This window comes from Rhamphochromis longiceps, linkage group LG4, assembly GCF_057381845.1.
Source record: "Rhamphochromis longiceps isolate RC_006_pf linkage group LG4, R_longiceps_female_GT1.1, whole genome shotgun sequence".
Taxonomy (NCBI): Eukaryota; Metazoa; Chordata; class Actinopteri; order Cichliformes; family Cichlidae; genus Rhamphochromis; species Rhamphochromis longiceps.
The window spans coordinates 1917410-1936230 of NC_140560.1; the positions used below are offsets into that span (position 1 = coordinate 1917410).

Sequence of the window (18821 nt, forward strand, 5' to 3'; positions counted from 1 at the left end):
ATCTGCTTTTCACAGGAACTTGGTAACAGCAATAAGAGAATACGTAGTTTATTCCAAGAAGATATCGTCTCTCTCCCATATATAGAATATCTTACTGGAACCGACATGTTCCAGATATCACCTGGAAGACAGTCTGGATGATCCCATAAATATCTAATTGTGAACAAGGTGAAGGAAATCTCATATAAAATTCTTCATAAATGTGACCCAGCCAGTCACTATATGGTAACATTTAAAAGAGACATAAATACTAATTGAACTTTCTGTGGGGATCATCCAGAAACTGTGGCACATCTCTTTTGGTTCCTCTACACAGAGATTCTGGAAGAATTTAGCAGTTTTGTTATTGTCTATATTTTAAGGGAGTTTTCTTTACGATGGGAAAATGTTTTATTCTGTTTCTTTAAGTTCCCCAGGAAGAATGATAAATGTTTTTTTTATAAAATATTTGTTAATACTTTTAGCTATTTTATATCCATAAATGTAAGTTTATTAATAAAACACCATATTTCTGCCGTTTTATAAGGATATGAATTGTACATACAATCAATTTCAGACTCAACCAACAAAAAGCCTCTCAGAACAATATTTATATGTAGATTTTTTTCGCCTCCTCATATCATAATTTTTTTACTCCTGGTTCTGTATGTTCATGTTCTGTTCTTTTGTAAACTTCATCTGTTTGTATGTTGTATACTCATTGTGTTTCAATAAAGTTCGATTTAAAAAAAGGTACGTTCTAAAGGAAGCTTCAGACGTCACTGATCACGTGACTCTGGCCAAACGGATCAAGCCTCGACACGGTGCTTCTGAAGCAGCGCGTTGATCTTTCTGACACACGCACCGGAGCGTCAGCTTCAAGCGGACCATCACTACGTCTCACATCTAAAGGTGTCAAGGTAACTTTGAACTGAGTTCAGTCAATCTGGAGTTTTTCCAAGTTTTCTGTTGCTCTCTGTGAGAGAAGAGCGTTAAAGGCGGGGCTCTCCAGAGTCCAGCAAAACAGGAAACCACAGCTGGGTGTGTGTAAGTGTGCAAACCAATAGAATGCATCGTGGTGGGGGGGGCATCACGGGCAAGAAAAAAATAAAATAATCGGTCGTACCCATGCTTCCCCGACGTCATGCCAGCGCATATTGGGAAATTCGTAGGCACCGATCGGTTTTCTATCAGCCATTTGCTGGGAGTAAGGGCGCCCTCCGTTTGCGAGGTGCGCCTGCTGCTGGCGGCACAGGGAGGAGAGGGCGGGGCGGCGGGGAGTCTCTGGCTGGCTGGAGCGGCATCTAATAACCAACTCGCAAAACAAAATAAAAACAACAAACAGATATTATGATACAGACTTATAATCTGCACCCATGTTTTTTCTACATTCTATAAAGTGAGCGCGAGAGCCCTCGGTGCGCCTGCGCGCTGCTGAAGTCAAAGTAAACTTTATTGTCATCTCCGCTACAGACAGTCCAGCATATAGAGAGACGAGACGACGAGGCTGCAGTTACAGCGGTGCAAGTAAACAAACAACAAATATAAGAAGAGTAAGAAAATAAATATAACTTTAGGACTCGGGGTAAAGGATCAATAACAATTTAAATTATAATTTACAGTTTGATGATTTAAAGTCTCACACAACCCGTCAAAAGGGGCGGGGCCGGCTGCTTCCAAGTAGAGCACATTTCATTTATAATGATGTAAATCCAAGCCCATCATGGATTCACGATCTGAATCCTGGGTTGTGTGAAATCCCAGAAATCAACCTTAGACAAAGTGAATCTGTGAACTAAGGTGTAGGTCTGTTAGGCAGGGCTGTGCAGAGAGGTTTAAAGGGGCGGGTGCTCAAAGTTAAAAAGGGGCACATTGAACCAGGCTGAATAACAACAACACACTTTCATCAAGAATCTAATATGGGCAACAAGGCAAAGCAAACGTAGCTGATGCTTTACCTGATGGGTACAATGTTGCTGTTGAGGGGTTGCTGTGGATAGTGCTGGAGGGCCCACCGAAAATGTGACGTCATTCATGGATAAAACCGCAAAGGATTCTGGGAACTTTTGGCAAGCGGTACTAGCGCATGCAGGGTGTCAATTGAACTCAGTTACACAGCGATAAAAAGAAACACAAAAAATGGCAAGAAGCTGCTGTATTATTAATTGCAATAGCCGGTGTTGTGCCAAAAAGTGATTGTCTGCCAAAAACTGATTTCCGGTATTTGCAAAGAAACTGATTGCTCGTATTTAAATTGCTATAAGTAACTTGTTGGGCTATAATATGTGAAACATATGTCAAATGCATCCCTCATGGATGACATAAAGTCATACTGAGCAACAAACAACATTAGTGTAACAAGGTAGAAGCCGCAATCAGTCTTTGGCAGTGACTTTTATATAACCTTTATTTATGCCGTAAAAAAAAATCTAATTAACATTAAAAATGTATTTTGTAAGAAGTAGTTGGACAGCAGAAATGGCTCAAATATTACAATTATTTTTCCACTACTAATTAATTACCGTTGAGCTCAAAGGTTATATTAATACACGGTTAACGAATGTGTATTTATGAAGACGATTTGTGAGACGAACAAAGGTAAACTTACCTTTGTTCGTACGATGGTCTTTCGGTGCATTTCAAGGTCCTGTACCCATCCGTCGGTAAACTGTACCTGGGCTTGTTGCAGTGACCTGAAGTTACTAAACTTCATGAGTGTATGCACTCACTCCAAGAACCGTATAATTATAAATCTGAGCGTGGTGAAAGTTGGGCAGCACGCTAACGTCTTTTGTCCCTCTGTGTGCTCGTAAGGGTCTGACCCTTTCACTCCTTTGATTTTTCCTCGTATCTTTTCTTTGTCTTTTCGTCGAGTCTGTCTTTGTACGGACCGGCATTGTTCTCCGTCGTTTTGTACATACCTTTTTTGTGCGGAAAAGAAAAAACAAGAAGGTATTGGAACCGGAGAATGAACGTTTTGCGGTGCTGCAATTGCAAATGCTTGTATTTGATGCGGTACTTGGATTGTTTTGCCAGGAGTTCCCGGCATGCAATGCGCAAAGTCACGTGGTCTGTCAATCGCTATAGGAAAAACCATAAAGCCTTTGCATGAAAACAACTGCTTTGATGTACACTGCCTTGTTGGGATATATGTATCAATCTGATAAAGTTAAACCTACACCATTCTCCCTATTCGGGATTTTAAACAGTACATAGCGGAAACAAAAAGACTGCTTGGTAGAGTTAACCTCCTGAACTATCTACAACACATGGTAGAAACCTGAAATTAAGACCAAGAACACTAGAGGTGAGACATGATCATTAATTAATATTAAAATTAATAAATGACAGATTTAGGGATATTTTCATAAAGTATTTATTTACCAAAACAATAGAAAACAGCATGGTAGCACAATATATTTTGTTAACACAGCAACCTTTAAATATGAAAGGAGACAGCGAAAGAAAGGTGAGAAAGAAGAATAAGAATAACACTTAATTGAGTTTTTGATGGCATTTTACACACAGTACTAATACAGTATCTAGAAAATATGGGAAAATACTGGCATCATATACAGTACTTACTTCTGAAGAAATTATATGGGACCCTGAAAAACAGGACACAAGTGAAAGGTCAAAGAACTGTGAATGGACTTGCTCAGATGATCACAGTACTGGCATCTTTATTCCAGAAAGGAATTAGAGAAATCATATACACCAGTACTTACGTTGATGAACTTAAAAAGTTGAATGGTCTCGAACCTCTTAAACAAACAATGTATGATCAGACCCTGACAAACAGGACAGAAAGGAATAAAGATTAGATTAATATTAAAATCTATAAAGGACAGATTATGATTGAATTGTATCACCAAAGACTATTCACTCATCAATAAAAGGTCACCTACAACACTTCCACAGCAGCAACACTGAACATATCTTAAGACATGGAAACCTTTAAGAAGTGAAAGGACAGACACTGAAGGTTGAGAAAGAATTGTACTTAATAGATTTTTTCAGACGATGACAGTACTGGTATGCTTACTCTAGAAAAATGGTTGAATCATATTCCATATAGTACTTACTTAAAATGAACACACTTCAGTCCTCCTAAAATGACTGACAGCATCTGAAATGAAACAATGACAGATTAAGACTGTAAGAATATATGTTTATAAATGCCTAATACTCCAATCTCATATTTATTCTATCTATTAAGATGGACAAATTCTAAGCATTTACCAATCACTTGACTTGTTTGAAGTGAAGGTAGATACTAAACGTATTCATTTAGGCAATAACAATAAAGCTGAATTTAATATTAACAATAGATAATTAGGAATGTTTTGCTCATTTTTATTTCACCTCACCAGGTTACAAAAGGAGCTTTCTCAGCAGGTCACTCTTCTCAGCTACCCTGTCAATGACCATGTCAGAGTCCAATGACATGAGAATGTCCTTTTCAGTGGCCATCAGCATAAACATCTCCAGCTTGTTTGCAGACAGGCTGCTTCGGAGTCTGCTTTTAATGAACTTGAGTGTAGAGAATGTTCTTTCACAGGCAACCTGAGTGAGGGAGAGGGTCAGCAGGTACTTGTATGCCAGCCCAAGGAGACGATAGGCATCAGACAGCATGTTGAACCGCCTGAGTATTTGATAGCAGCACAGTGGGCAATTTTTGCAAGAACCACAGCTTTCGGTCACAATTTCAATTTCTTCGTCCCATTCTTCAGATCTGTCCTTTGCTGTTCTGGTCGTGTACTCATCTACATGTGATGTCTTAAGCCTTTCCCACTGTTCAGCAAAACGTTTCAGTTCTGACTGAAGGTTATTAACTGTAGCCCTGCTGTCAAATTTAAGTAGACAGGCGCTGAGGTTCTGAAATGCATTACTTGGAAGAGAAACTGTTCTGACCTGGCTAAACTTCCTGGGGTCCAACCATGCCAAATCGGCAAGAAGAGGGCCATGCATGACAAATCGTCTGTGGATTGCTTCAATAACTGTGTCCAGGATGATGTTGTGCACTTTCACCTCATATGATTTCTCAGCATTGATTTGCAACTCATCTTCAGGCATCTCTCCGGCCATGCCTTTTCTCCTTTTGGCTCTCTTTTTAGGTAGTTCAGCCTCCACTTCCATGTCTGTGTTGTTCTCCCTCTCCTCTAGTTTTTGATTTGTCTGTTTCACAAATGTGTCTGCAGCTGTCTTCACAGTTGGAAAGTCCCTGGCAATACTTTTGAGGCCATCTTGTGTGGCAGTCACCATATGATGGGCAGAGAGAATGTCCATCCCCTTTGACTGGAGGTACTTTGACAGAGGAGTTGTTGCTCAAACACTCTAAGAAATATCTGTGCTGTTAACACAGTTTCATGCTTCAAGAGACACTCTTTAAAGCCTCGTGCTTTGGAACGAACAGCTGGCTTTTCTTTTTCCCTCTTTTCAATGGCTTCCAGCGTCAGCACTACATCAACGAAGAGGCCATCATCTGGTTTTCCAAAATGTCCAAAGATTTTCTGGAGGGCATCATGCTTGGCCCACCACCGTGTCTCACCTATTGGACCGAGGCGTCTGTGTCTTGTGTTTTCGGTTTGTTTCTCCCACAGATTAACCCTGTGATAGGACTCCTTGATGAACACAGCTATGTCATTAAGTAAATTAAAGAGTGATCCACTTTCAATGACACTTTGTGTTGTGTCAGCAATCACAAGATTAAGTATGTGTGCATAGCACCACAAATGCACATGAGTTGGAGACTGGGCAGTCATAAGTGCTGAAAAGCCTTTGTACTGGCCCTGCATATTTGAAGCACCATCTGTTGCATTCCCAGTGCACATGGCCTTGTCTAGATTCAGATGCTCTAAAACTCCAGAAAGCAAGTTTACAAAGTACTGCCCCGTGGATGCTTCGCACCTCACTATGGAGACAAGCCTCTCCTGCACAGACTCAGTAACATACCTGATGATTACTGAACACTGATCATAACCTGCGATGTCTTGGGTTGTGTCTAGCTGAACAGAAAACATCCCAGCTTTCTGGACATCACTGGCGATGCTCTCTTGAAGGAGATGGCCAAGTGCATCAATCACTGAGTTGACAGTTGTTTTGGAGAGTAGGGTGATGAGAGATCCTCTACCTCTTGATCCACTGGTCTGATGCAACTTCTTGCTTTTTTCAATGCAGTCATTCAAATGTTCTCCAAGGCACATATCATACTTGCCTAATAACACAATCAGTTCCAGAAAGTACCATGATCGATGGTGTTATCACCTAAAGTGTATGCAGCCTCATTCTCCACATGCCTATAGCTGAGTCCCCTCTTCCCAAGTACTTTGATCACATCCACTATACGCTCTAAAACTTGCCGTCTCTTTTTCACTTGTGCTCTGTGAGCTGACAACTGACTGCCAGCAAACAAGCTCCTGATGTTGCCTTTTGAGCACCTTAAGAAAAAAGCTTCAGCACAGGTCTGGTGTGTATTGCTCTTTTCATGCTCCTCTGTGCGCAGATGTATATGTCGCCAGTCACTCATGCCTGTTATAAATGTGCTGGTGTCAGTCAGCCTTGCAAATGCCAGACACACAAAGCAGAACAATAAATGGCGTTCTTTGCAATAAGTAAGCCACTTCCTGTTGGTGCCATCTTTACAGCTGAACACCCTCATCACAACTGCACTGCTACTGTTCTGCTGTGGGTGGTAATCTAAGAAGGCCTGTAATATGGCAGGTTCAGGGCGAGCAAAGTAATCGATGCCCTGGCTCTCACTCTCCTGCTCTTCCATCTCACTCTCCTGCTCTTCCATCTCTCTCTCATGCTCTTCCATCTCTCTCTCCTGCTCCATCTCTCTCTCTTACTCTTCCATCTCTCTCTCTTACTCTTCCATCTCTCTCTCTTGCTCTTCCATCTCTCTCTCTTACTCTTCCATCTCTCTCTCCTGCTCCATCTCTCTCTCTTACTCTTCCATCTCTCTCTCTTGCTCTTCCATCTCTCTCTCATGCTCTTCCATCTCTCTCTCCTGCTCTTCCATCTCTCTCTCATGCTCTTCCATCTCTCTCTCATGCTCTTCCATCTCTCTCTCATGCTCTTCCATCTCTCTCTCCTGCTCCATCTCTCTCTCTTACTCTTCCATCTCTCTCTCATGCTCTTCCATCTCTCTCTCCTGCTCTTCCATCTCTCTCTCATGCTCTTCCATCTCTCTCTCATGCTCTTCCATCTCTCTCTCATGCTCTTCCATCTCTCTCTCCTGCTCCATCTCTCTCTCTTACTCTTCCATCTCACTCTCCTGCTCTTCCATCTCTCTCTCATGCTCTTCCATCTCTCTCTCCTGCTCCATCTCTCTCTCTTACTCTTCCATCTCTCTCTCTTACTCTTCCATCTCTCTCTCTTGCTCTTCCATCTCTCTCTGCTGCTCTTCTGTCTCCTCTGTCACAGACTTCTCCACTTTTGATGATAAATCAGCTGGTGCAACATGGATTGGCACAATTTGTTAAGATTTTGAGAAGTTTGAGAAACTAACCTTAAGCATAAAATAAAATTTACTATCAGTAACTTCATAGCACCCGCCCAGCAGTATATAAACTCCGTCATGCTAGTTACGCTGTACGAGTTATTCTAAGCGACTGTATAAAGTCACCACAACGAAAACAAACTACAACTAAAATTAGTTTATATCTGACACAGATAGACAGCAGGTCATAACTTCTTACCTGAAGTTCAGTTCCTCTGCCACTATGACCGGCGGCCACCTCGGGTCTCTCCTCCTCTTGCCTCCCCTTTCCCTTATCCACCTGCTGGCCTCCACCACTTGCTGATCTTGCTAAATCTGTGGAAGCTCTGCCATAGCTACCACCAAACAATTCAGTAATTTTCACACATTTGGCAGCGTCTGCCTGAAGGGCTTGTTTCTTTTTGGCCCTAATTTTTTCGGCACCTCCTTTCCTTTTTTTGTTCTCCATTTTCTTTAGTTCGTCTATAAGATTGCTAAACAAGGGGGAGGGTGCATCCGACCTCCTCGGCTGTAATTGGTCCAGCCCAGAGTCGATCATGACCAATTGGCCAATCCAACACCTTTCATTGTTTATACCCTTCCCAAAAAAAAAAAAAAAAAAAAAAAAGAAATCGGTCGGCCCATAAAAACAAAAAATCGCCAGCGGCCCACCGGGCAAATGCCCGGTATGCCCGATGGCCAGTCCAGCTATGAGGGCAGGGCTGTGTTGGTCTGACACTGTAGACATTAAAAAGTCCACAGGAGAGGTGGTAGCTGATTAAACAAGTGTCATGAGATAATAACAAAATGCAAAGATTGGTGACAGCGCTTGGAACCATAAGGACACAAAAAACTGTGAGAAATAATTTAGGCTCTGCCTGTGAATCACTCTTTGCTTCTCTTCTTCCTTCCTTCCCATCATTTCATATATCACTCTCCACTTGCTGTCTATGTGAGAACAAGGCACAACTTGCTATTGCAATAAACTATAATCTAATTATCCACACCTAACAACTCCTGCACTTAATCTATAATAAAATGATGACAGAAAAATGTTATAGCCCTGCCTTTAGTAGCCTCACACAGCTCCTGCTGTTTCCTCCTCATGTCCTTACCAGCCATGTCTGCACAATGTTATATCATGGGTAATATTTTTTTTAAAAATCCATCTAAATAAAACACACACATGCACGCACACACAGTGACATGTTAGACCTTCTTCAGAATACTGTATATACTATGGGCATCATGGTGCTGATCCAGAATCCTTACATTATTATTTATTACTAGAGCTACAATAATAAAGCAAAGAGGAGGGGGAAGTAATAAATATGAAATAATGTATTTATGATGATTCCATTTGTTTCACTATCCACTCTGTGCAGGGCAAAGCTTATTACATGTTTAAACTGTAGAGATACAATCATTTTACTGCTGTAAAATCCAAATTTTGTCATATTTAAAATATAAATCTAATATAATCTGCTTCTTAATGTATGTTCTTTAAAATACAGCGTGTGTTTTTTAATATATTATAATTATAATAATGCATAATTATGTGGACATGCATATTAGATCGTTTTTTAGTGAAATATAATCCCTCCAGAAAGGCAGGAAAAGCCCGGAAACTTACTTTAAAACTAAATATGTTCCCTAAAACGGTGACAGAGCTACAGACCCATGACAGCCTTACACAGGTAGCCAGCAGCTGTGACCAGCACTACTTGTGCAGTTAACTCATTCACTGCCATTGACGGCTATAGACGTCAATTGAAAGCATACGTTTGGAAATGGCTGGCAGTGAATGAGTTAATAAAAGGACAGGTAATGTTTGTCGCGCTGTTGCACACACAGCACGCTCGTTTGTTTCAGTTCGTCAGTTGCAACAAGACAGCTTACCAACGTGTACGTAATAAGCTAATACTCCTGGGTGCTACACACTACAGTGTACGCTGTACACCTACTTACTGGTTTTGTCGCATCAGTCTGTGTCTCTGAGTTAACTTGTGTTTCTCCTATAGCTCCGGACCGCAACAAATGCGCGTGCTCTTTGTGAGCTCGTTCCTGGCTCGTAACCAGCGCGTTCTGCCGTCAAGGGCGACCATTGGTTAAATGTGATCATGTGACTGATGCAAGCCAGATCCTTTTATTTAGCAAAACTGTGATTAATAGTTAAATATTATTGTTGAGGGGCACAGACAAGACTCTGCACGCACACACACACATTAAAAAAAAAATAATAATAATTTTTTAAAAAAAAGTTGCCTCAACAAAAGGGCACCTTGGGCACCCATCAGGAAAGGGGCGGGTGCTCAAGCCCCTCTAGCCCCCCCCCCCCCCCTCTGCACGTGCCTGCTGTTAGGTTTATTGTGCTGATCCTCGGGTTGGGGGATTTGTGTTTGTACTGGAGCGCAAAATTCAAACCAATGGAAGATGGACAACAAAAGTTCAAAGCCATCAGGTGCTCAGGTTAGAAAAAAGAGAAAAGATGCAGGTAAGCAGACGTGTGATTGGATAATGGCAGCTCATCCTGAACCAATCAGACTAAACTCCAAACAATACATTATGTTACAGATTTTAATATTAATTAGTCATTGTTACTTGTTGATTTGTCCTTTTCTCATTGTGTGACGAATTATGACGACTGTTTGGTAGCTGTTATTGTCTCTCTCTCTCTCTCTTCATGTGTGTTTCTCTGGTGAAACAACAGTTTTGTGTTAATGTTAGGGCTGCACGATTTTGCATAAAATGAGAATCACGATTTTTTTGGCTTAGAATTGAGATCATGATTCTCTCATAACAATAAATAAACATAAAACAACAAATGTCTCACGTTTTGTTGTTGCAGCAAAATGTTGTCCTGCTTGAAATTCCGTCTCCACCGTTGCTCGACGCTGCGTGTACAGAGCAGGTAGTGCAACAATAGAAAAATAGTTGCGGGACGGCACTGTGTAGCGTTTGTCTAGGGTGTTGATCATTTTCCTAAATCCCTCGTTTTGCACAGTGTTGATGGAGCCATATCTTTGGTCAGGTGATAAGTGATAGCCTCCGTAATTTCTTTGTGCCTGCGGGAGTTCGACGGGTATAGGGAAGCGCTGTATAAGGTTCCCGTTATTGATGTTTGGGTGGTTGACCGGGACGGATTTTCTCCTGTCACTTTCTCGTCATCCCTGACGTGCTCTCCGTTGTTTTTTCCTGCTAATTTTAGCATCACACGGCACAGCTTCTGTATCACGTGGTATAAGGCTCCGCCCTTGTCATTTGTTGAGCAGGAAGAGTGAGCGCTTGTTTTCATGCAGAGTACGTCCCGGATCAAAATGTGAAGTTTTACAAATCACCACTTCTTTAGTGAATATCATTTCAGTCTCAGACAATCTCGTTTCTCTTACAGAGGTTGAATGCACCTTCTGCGGATGGCGGTACCACACAGTGTGCGTGGACTTCCCCTGCACAGAAGGCAACTACAAATGCTGTGAATGCTAAATAAACAGAAACAAATGATCCCTGTTGTCTTTGCTTGATGATTGGTTTGAGTCTTGACAATCCACATTGCTGGCGTTGCATCTTTCAATGCCAGCAATGGCAGGTATCAGTGCTCAAACCTTTTGTGTTTGTTTCCAACAAGTTGCCCACCTCGGGAAACAAAAATGTGTTCTTTTACTTGTCAGATGAACATATGAGACACTTTGACTCTTCAGTGCAGTGTGGAGCCTAACAAAGATCTGTTTTGTGTCCCAGCTGATCAGCAGGAGGAGGAGAGTCTGACGGAGCAGCAGAGGAACATTTTCAGCTACTTGGACTCAGCTCAGCCACTACAGAGGAAACAATGAGCTCAACACAGAAGGTGACAGACAGAGCAGGACCATATGACCAAAGATATTTATCACCATATACATTTGAACATTTGCCATAACGATGTAGCTGACGATAGAATTGACACCAGACAAAATACTTTACAGCTGCACAACTTTATTAAAAACCCATCAATGTATTTTCACTGAAACAAGCAGCTGTTGTTTATGTGCATTAAAGTTATATAAAAATGTAACAGTGCAAATGCAAATTCCTCGCTGACAGTTTAACCAAAAGGCGTTTCCAGTGGAAACTGGCCGACACATCCTGAGCATAACCATGTATAATATCCACTAAACTTCAGAAGAGGTTATACAGTCGTGGCCAAAAGGTTTGAGAATTGCATAAATATTGGAACCTGGAGAAGTTGCTGCTTAAGTTTTTATAATAGCATTTTGCCTGCACTCCAGAATGTTATGAGGAGTGATCAGATGAACTGCATCGTCCTTCTTTGCCATGAAAACGAACTTAATCCCCAAAAAGCCTTACCGCTGCATTTCATTGCTGTCATCAAAGGACCTGCTGAGACCATTTCAGTGATCGTCTTCTTAACTCAGGTGAGAATGTTGGCGAGCACGAGGCTGGAGATCATCATGGCTGTATCCCGATTCAGGTTCTGCAGCTTTAAAGTCCTCAAGGGCCGCGTACTCAAAGGCCGCTAAGGCCGAAGTGCGAGGCTCGTAGGCTCGTGAAATGGGACGTCTAGCCTCCGTCGCGCTGCCCAGGTTGCCTAGCAACCATGATACTAACAGCTGGAAACGTTTCATACAGCTTTGTTTGACAGAAATGAAGGAGAACATATTTAGTTCATTTGTTTCTACATGAGCTCTGTGTGATTTGATGAGTATCTGAGGCTGAGACCACAGGACTGTAAAACATGATTGTTGGGCTTCATTTCTGTGCTGAACAGTCGTTTAAGATTAGCTGTAAATAACAATTAGCTGATGTTGTTCATGAGACTAAAGTCATCTCACTGTGGTAATGTAAATATAATATGGCCAATATGATAGTTATTATATTAATCACTTCACTCACAGACAAGTATCTGTGACAGTGTGTATACAGATGTATCATATATAAGAGACAAATATTGTTCATTTAATATGTTGGTACTAAATTTGGCTCATTGCTTACATATATGTGTAAAAGCAAATGTAGGAGCTGTGATAACTGTGTCTGATAGAATGAAGAGTCGACTGATATATGAAATATTCCTTTATTGGGTGAGAAAATCAGACCATGTCATAACTGCTGTAAGTCACACAGAATAGATATCAGAGCCTTAAACAGGCTGACGTCTGCTAAATGGGTCAAACTGGGCAGAAAGTCTACAAACACATAACATCCTTATAGAATATGATGTAACACTATAGATCAACTTAGCTCAGAATATATAAAGCATATAAACAGTTACAGCAATATGATGCAACAAACACAGCAGCTACTGATCCAAAATACTCAAAGCTTCATAGAACTGAAACCAACATTTATTTTAGCTCCATTCTGCTGCTGATACAGACTTTAGGTTTCTGAACATTAAACTTGTTGCTGCCTTTCATAGTGTGTAACTTGAAGGCCCTGAGTACTCTGAGTACTTTCTCCCACACTGGAAACACTGGGATGATCACATTATTTGAACATTACCTAATAAGACTGATTCAGCACAGACAGTTCTGTTAAACTTTTCTAGCAGTCCTTCACAAACAGGGAACAGTCTGTCTATTCTCTCCATCTGTCAGCTGCTGCTGGCTCTTCCTCCTCCTCTTCCTCACACACTGCTGAGTTTGTCCTGGTGGATCATCAGGGGTGCAAAGCCTCACAGATGATGTGCAGCAGTGGCTCCCTCAGTCTGTCCTCACTCTGGACACTTGCAGTCGTCACACATGGAAATCAAATGTGTGATAAGCTGCAGGATTCAAACACAAGTGTAACTTATAAACACATGTTCATACTTTTATTCCACAATCAGAGAGAAAGAAACAGAGAGAGAGTGCAGGACAGACAGACAGGTGGCAGTCTCAGGTGTACACACTGCTACACAACAGCACCAGAGAAGCAGGATTTAGTGTTTGTGTTATTACGAGTGTAAACAAGAAGAGTCCCAGATGGTGCAGTGGACACATGTGTGACTGCTGTGATTAAAGCATCTTTCTTTCAGCTTAACGAGTGAACCGTCAGCTCGTTCAAACACACGTTAAAGTCCGTTTGGCTCGACACCACCGAACAGAGGCAGCAATATAACACAGCTCACATTAACAGTGCAGTGAATCCTGCTTGTGCCGTGATGTTCAGGACTGCAAACCGAGCAGCATCACTGACTTTCAGCTTGTTGTGTTTGTGGATATATGACTGACTTTAATTATCCACAAAATCATCACATCTCTGTAAGATTAAGGTCGACTATTGAACGGCGTATATTTTAAAGGCTTTAAAACCAAGTTAACGCTGAAAGTACAAACATCACTAATGTCACATAACTCTGCCAACAAGGCATAGCTATGGCTATGAAATGCTCTTTGTGTATCACTTCTTCATTATGAAAGATGTCATTAATGCACTAGTAATGTCTCATCTGGAGTATTGTTCAATCATTTGGTCAGCAGCTAATAAGACAGATCTTAACAGACTTCAGTTAGTCCAGAATAAGGCGTCCAGATTAGTGTGAAGATGTTCATACTATACTAATATTGATCAAATGCATAATAACCTTTCTTGGCTTCCTGTACAGGCTAAAATATTCTATGGCTTACTTGTAGTTCTAAAGAAAGCAATTCTGTTAAACACACCACATTTATTCTGCTCAGCTGCAGTATCCAGATGAAATACATCATCATATTACACAGTTTTCAACAAGCTGCAATTTAGTAAATGCTCGAGTTAAAAGTAACGTTTTGTAAAACTGTTACATTTAGAGCAACTTTTAAGTGGAATAAGTTGCCTTAAAAAATTAGAGAATTATTCAAAACTTCAATGAACACTTAAAAGCCGATTTACAGAGCTTTTAGTTGTTGTAAATATTGTAAGACATGATTTGTTTTTGAAATTTGTGTAATGTGCCTCAATGTTATTGATATTATTATTATTGATTGCTTATATTTGAACAATTGTGAAACCTCACTGTGGATGTAAGAGTGCAATTATGTGGATATCTTGAATCCACTTTATTGTGTAATATTTTATGTGAGTATTTGACGGAAGACGAGCAACATCTGTTGTGGAAGCTAACGGGGTTCCTTTAGAATAAACAAACATAGGATTTATTATCACTGAATAATTCTGTATAAATCTATACAAATTATAGAAATATGTAATAGGAAACAACAAAATAATCTAAATTATAAAATAATGTGTGTGTGTGTGTGTGTGTGTGTGTGTGTGTGTGTGTGTGTGTGTGTGTGTGTGCATGATTTTAGTGTTTGAACAGTCATGAATTATCTTTAACAGCAGGTTGGATGTAATGTGTTAGAACTACCAGCAGGTGGGGATAAGAGACCTTTAAGGTGTTTGGTGCCACGCTCCACCTTCAGGTTTAAAACTAGTGTTAATGGAGTTTGAAGGCTGAGTTTGTTCCACGACTGCATTTCACTCACTGCCTCTGTTTGTATCTCTGTCACTGCAGGACCAACATGGAGCCAGAAGTCAGCGCTCTCAGGAGGCCGACAAACCTCACAGAAGAAAGGGAGAGAAAAAACACACCTGTGACGAGTGTGGGAAGGGTTTTACTGTGAGGGCTAAACTAAAACAGCATCAGGTCATCCACACTGGAGAGAGACCGTTCAGCTGTGAACAGTGTGGAAAGTCTTTTTCCTGGATGCGTTCCCTAAAAACACACCAACTCATCCACAGTGGAGTTAAAGCGTACAGCTGTGATCAGTGTGGCAGAGCTTTTACTCACAGTAGCAGCTTACAGAGTCATCTAGTTACCCACTCTGGAATTAAGCCATACAGCTGTGACTTGTGTGGGAAGTCTTTTTCCTGGAAGCTTTCCCTAAAAACACACCAACTCATCCACAGTGGAGTTAAAGCGTACAGCTGTGATCAGTGTGGCAGAGCTTTTACTCGCAGTAGCAACTTACAGAGTCATCTAGTTACCCACTCTGGAATTAAGGCATACAGCTGTGACGAGTGTGGGAAGGGTTTTACTGAGAAGGCTAAACTAAAACAGCATCAGGTCATCCACACTGGAGAGAGACCGTTCAGCTGTAACATGTGTGGGAAGTCTTTTTCCTTGAAGGGTTCCCTAAAAAGACACCAACTCATCCACAGTGGAGTTAAAGCGTACAGCTGTGATCAGTGTGGCAGAGCTTTTACTCGCAGTAGCCACTTACAGAGTCATCTAGTTACCCACTCTGGAATTAAGGCATACAGCTGTGACATCTGTGGAAAAACTTTCAGCCAGAGAGGGAGCCGAAATACACACCTACGCATTCATACCAGACATGATGTGTACTGCTGTGAACAGTGTGGCAAAGAGTTTACAACAGACGCACAGTTACAACGACACACGTTTACCCACACTGAGGAGAGACCTTATCAATGTGACCTGTGTGAGAAGACTTTTAAATCTCCACATGACCTGAGACGACACCAACAGATCCACACCAGAAAGAGACTCTACAAGTGCAGCTACTGTGAGGTATGTATTTATATTGTTATCTTGTCATTTTAGCCTGACTGTTTGGAACAACTCTGCTCATTAAACTGTGTTAGCATGTTAGCAATTCTACTGCATGGAAAAGCAGCTCTGAGTGATTATTCAGATTTTCCTTTCAGTTATGATTTTAGTATTACTGTAGTATTATGGTGGTAGTATTGTAGTTATTGCAGCCCAGTAAACTGAGTGTGTTAACTGAAACAGTCAAATGTAGTTGGACGTCTGCAGAGATGCTCTTTATTTCAGGCGACGTTCAGGATACAAATGTTGAAGGACTGACTTACACTGTCTTTGTGTCTTTGTTTAGAAGCAGAGCGACACAGATGGATCCAGTTCTCAACCCTGTCATCACTGTGGTGGTGGGAAAGACTTTCTTTGTGACCTCTGTGGAAAAACCTTCAGTCAGCAAAATACCCTAAAAGTACATCAACGTAGACACACTGGAGACAAACTGAAATACTGCAAAGAATGTGGGAGAAGCTTCACCACACCAAGTGGTTTAAAACGACATGAACTGATTCACAGTGGGGTTAAAAAGCACCTCTGTGATCAGTGTGGGTCATCCTTCACCACTGAAGGTGAACTTAAAACACACAAACGAGTCCACACAGGAGAGAAACCACACAAGTGCAGACACTGTGAGAGAAGCTTCTCACGGTCAGGTAGTCGTAACATTCATGAACGTGGACACATGGAAGGAAACTACAGCTGTGACCAGTGTGACAAGAGCTTCAGGAATCTCAGTTCATACTCTGCACACAAACGATCCCACGTTACTAATAAACTGTTTCACTGTTACCAATGTGCCCAAACATTCACCTCATTGTCTGCTCTGTGCAAACATCAGCGCGATCACTCAGGGCTGAAATCACTCCCATCACTGGATCACAGTGAATCTGAAGACACAGAAAGATCCTCTGGTTTCTGTGTCAGACTCAAAAAGCTTGAGATCAGGCTCCACAGAGTTCAGATAGAATCATTTAAACTTGTGTTGAACTGAACTGGTTGCTGGGCTGAACTTCTACATAATACAGATCTACATGGGATCTTCTTTTCTGTTTTTTACTGAGTCAGTTTTGTCCTTTTTTCTCTGTCCTGGTTTTGCTCGTCTGTAAATGATTGAAACTCAGTCAAATAGTTCATTGTTCTCCAGCAAAACGTTTTGGAAACTCATGTTTAACCTTTGAAACTCTGACATGTTTTAGCACACAAGGCTTCATCGGGGAGTTCACTCATGATTGGACCATGAGAACAAAGGTTTTTAGTTCTTTCAAAGAGAGTCTTGGAGATGTTTGATGTTTCTGTTTTTCTGAAACCACCTGAAAGAAAAACTATTTTTCTTGCTTTATGTAGTGTGGAAGTTTTTAATGTTTCTTCATCTGTGATGTTCTTGAATGTGTTCACGTGAAGATGGTACAAATAAACTGTCCTTTCAGCTTTAGCTCCTAATTTATTCATTATTTATGGATGTAGCACAGCAGCCGTCTCTTGATTAACACATGGAGGGCTCGGGATCTGATGGTGTCGTCTCCCTAATTTGCCCACTCAGTAAATCTCACTCATGGCCAAGAAATTGAAATAAACCTTGTTTCCCTGCTGGATAGTGATCCACTGTAACTCTGCTCCTCCTTCCTGTTTAGGATTTCTGTGGCTGAAGTAAAATTCCCTCCATCCATCACTTATCCCAGCTAACCCAAAGTGAAATAAAGTTTTGCTCGTCTTAAAAAAGCATTACAATAATGGGCATTACCAATGCAAACTGAATGATACAGAAGATGAAAGAAGAGACTTTGATCAGTTAATAAAGCTCATGATCTGGATTCATTGTGGCTGCTACACAGATACTTCTGGGTCACTTCTCTCAGTTAGGAACCTTCCTCACCAAACTGACTGTTGGACCACACCCCTGGTTTCATGAGAAATTGTTTCAGCCATGATTTCTCTTCCTGTATTTCAGAGTAAAGACTGAAGTGACAAATGGAAGCATGTTTAAAAACACAATGTGAGAGAGACGTTGAGGTCCTTAGAAGTTACCCTGGGTTTTTCTGTCACCCTGCTAGATGTTACACACCTTGTTATTGGACTGATTTCTACTGCTGGACTACTCCTGCGGAGAGTAACAATACTCTTACTAATTAGCTCCCTTTCACACCTTTGGGGATATTTATTTCTGTGTTTGCAGCGCTGTGAGCCAGAACAGCGAGAGAAAAATCTGCAGCAGCGACGAGCCGAATGCTTACGTGAATCGCAGCAGCTGCACATGTGCTACGCTGAATTAGAGGATATCTTTGCTCTGGATTTCTATTTCTACTTTTTCATTTCTATATGATTCTTCTTGCATCTAAACAAAGATGATTCAATTTGCTAAATGTTGATGGCTCTTCGTGCTCAGGTGTAAATGAGACGTAATATTTGCTCTTGGTTTGGTTCTCCTGTACAGAACCGATCAGGGCAAGCTAAAGAGTTAACATCTTGTGTCAGCAAGGGGTGGGGGGAAAGCCATTCACCAGAGCATAGCTGCTGATGTGGGCTGGCCTTTTCCACACACTCTTCAAGGCTGGTGTGTTTCCTGAAAACTTCTAACATTTGAATCTCTTCCATTTATAAGCCTGCGATTAACCGCACGGCTCAGGTCCGCGTGAAACCCGCGCGACCGCGCTCGCGTGCACCCGCGCAGCTGTGGAGCCTTCGCTCTCTCTCTTTTTTACATAAATACTTTGTGCTGCCAGGAGCAAAGTCCAGCACAAACGTCTGTCTCCCTCCGACTCACTCTTGGTTGCTTAGAAACCCATGATAACAACAACAGCTGCTGACGTCACACACCACGCGTTCTGCTCCGCACACACTCACACA

General features: G+C 41.4%; 1 protein-coding gene and 2 long non-coding RNA genes across 6 annotated transcripts in view; 2 read left to right on the forward strand and 1 right to left on the reverse strand.

Moving 5' to 3' along the window:
* LOC146670765 (uncharacterized) overlaps positions 1 to 18821 on the forward strand; it is a 428660-nt gene that overhangs the window by 211921 nt on the left and 197918 nt on the right. The gene's annotated exons all lie outside the window — the stretch shown is intronic.
* Positions 764 to 18398, forward strand: LOC146670773 (uncharacterized). 4 transcript variants are annotated; one of them, XM_085402844.1, is made up of 5 exons: positions 775 to 899; positions 10854 to 10919; positions 11201 to 11306; positions 14934 to 15950; positions 16276 to 18398. In XM_085402844.1, exons 3-5 carry the CDS (start codon positions 11289 to 11291, stop codon positions 16966 to 16968), a joined length of 1728 nt encoding a protein of 575 aa, XP_085258970.1. In that variant the 5' UTR covers positions 775 to 899; positions 10854 to 10919; positions 11201 to 11288; the 3' UTR covers positions 16969 to 18398. The 4 variants fall into 4 exon arrangements, with proteins under 4 accessions (XP_085258968.1, XP_085258972.1, XP_085258970.1 ...); XM_085402845.1 differs by lacking the exon at positions 775 to 899 and adding an exon at positions 7218 to 10762; XM_085402842.1 differs by lacking the exon at positions 10854 to 10919 and having other exon boundaries at positions 764 to 899.
* Positions 3449 to 4194, reverse strand: LOC146670774 (uncharacterized). The gene is made up of 3 exons (XR_014911363.1): positions 4065 to 4194; positions 3708 to 3770; positions 3449 to 3587 (listed from the first exon to the last, which is right to left on the reverse strand). It is a non-coding gene; the product is annotated as an uncharacterized LOC146670774 (long non-coding RNA).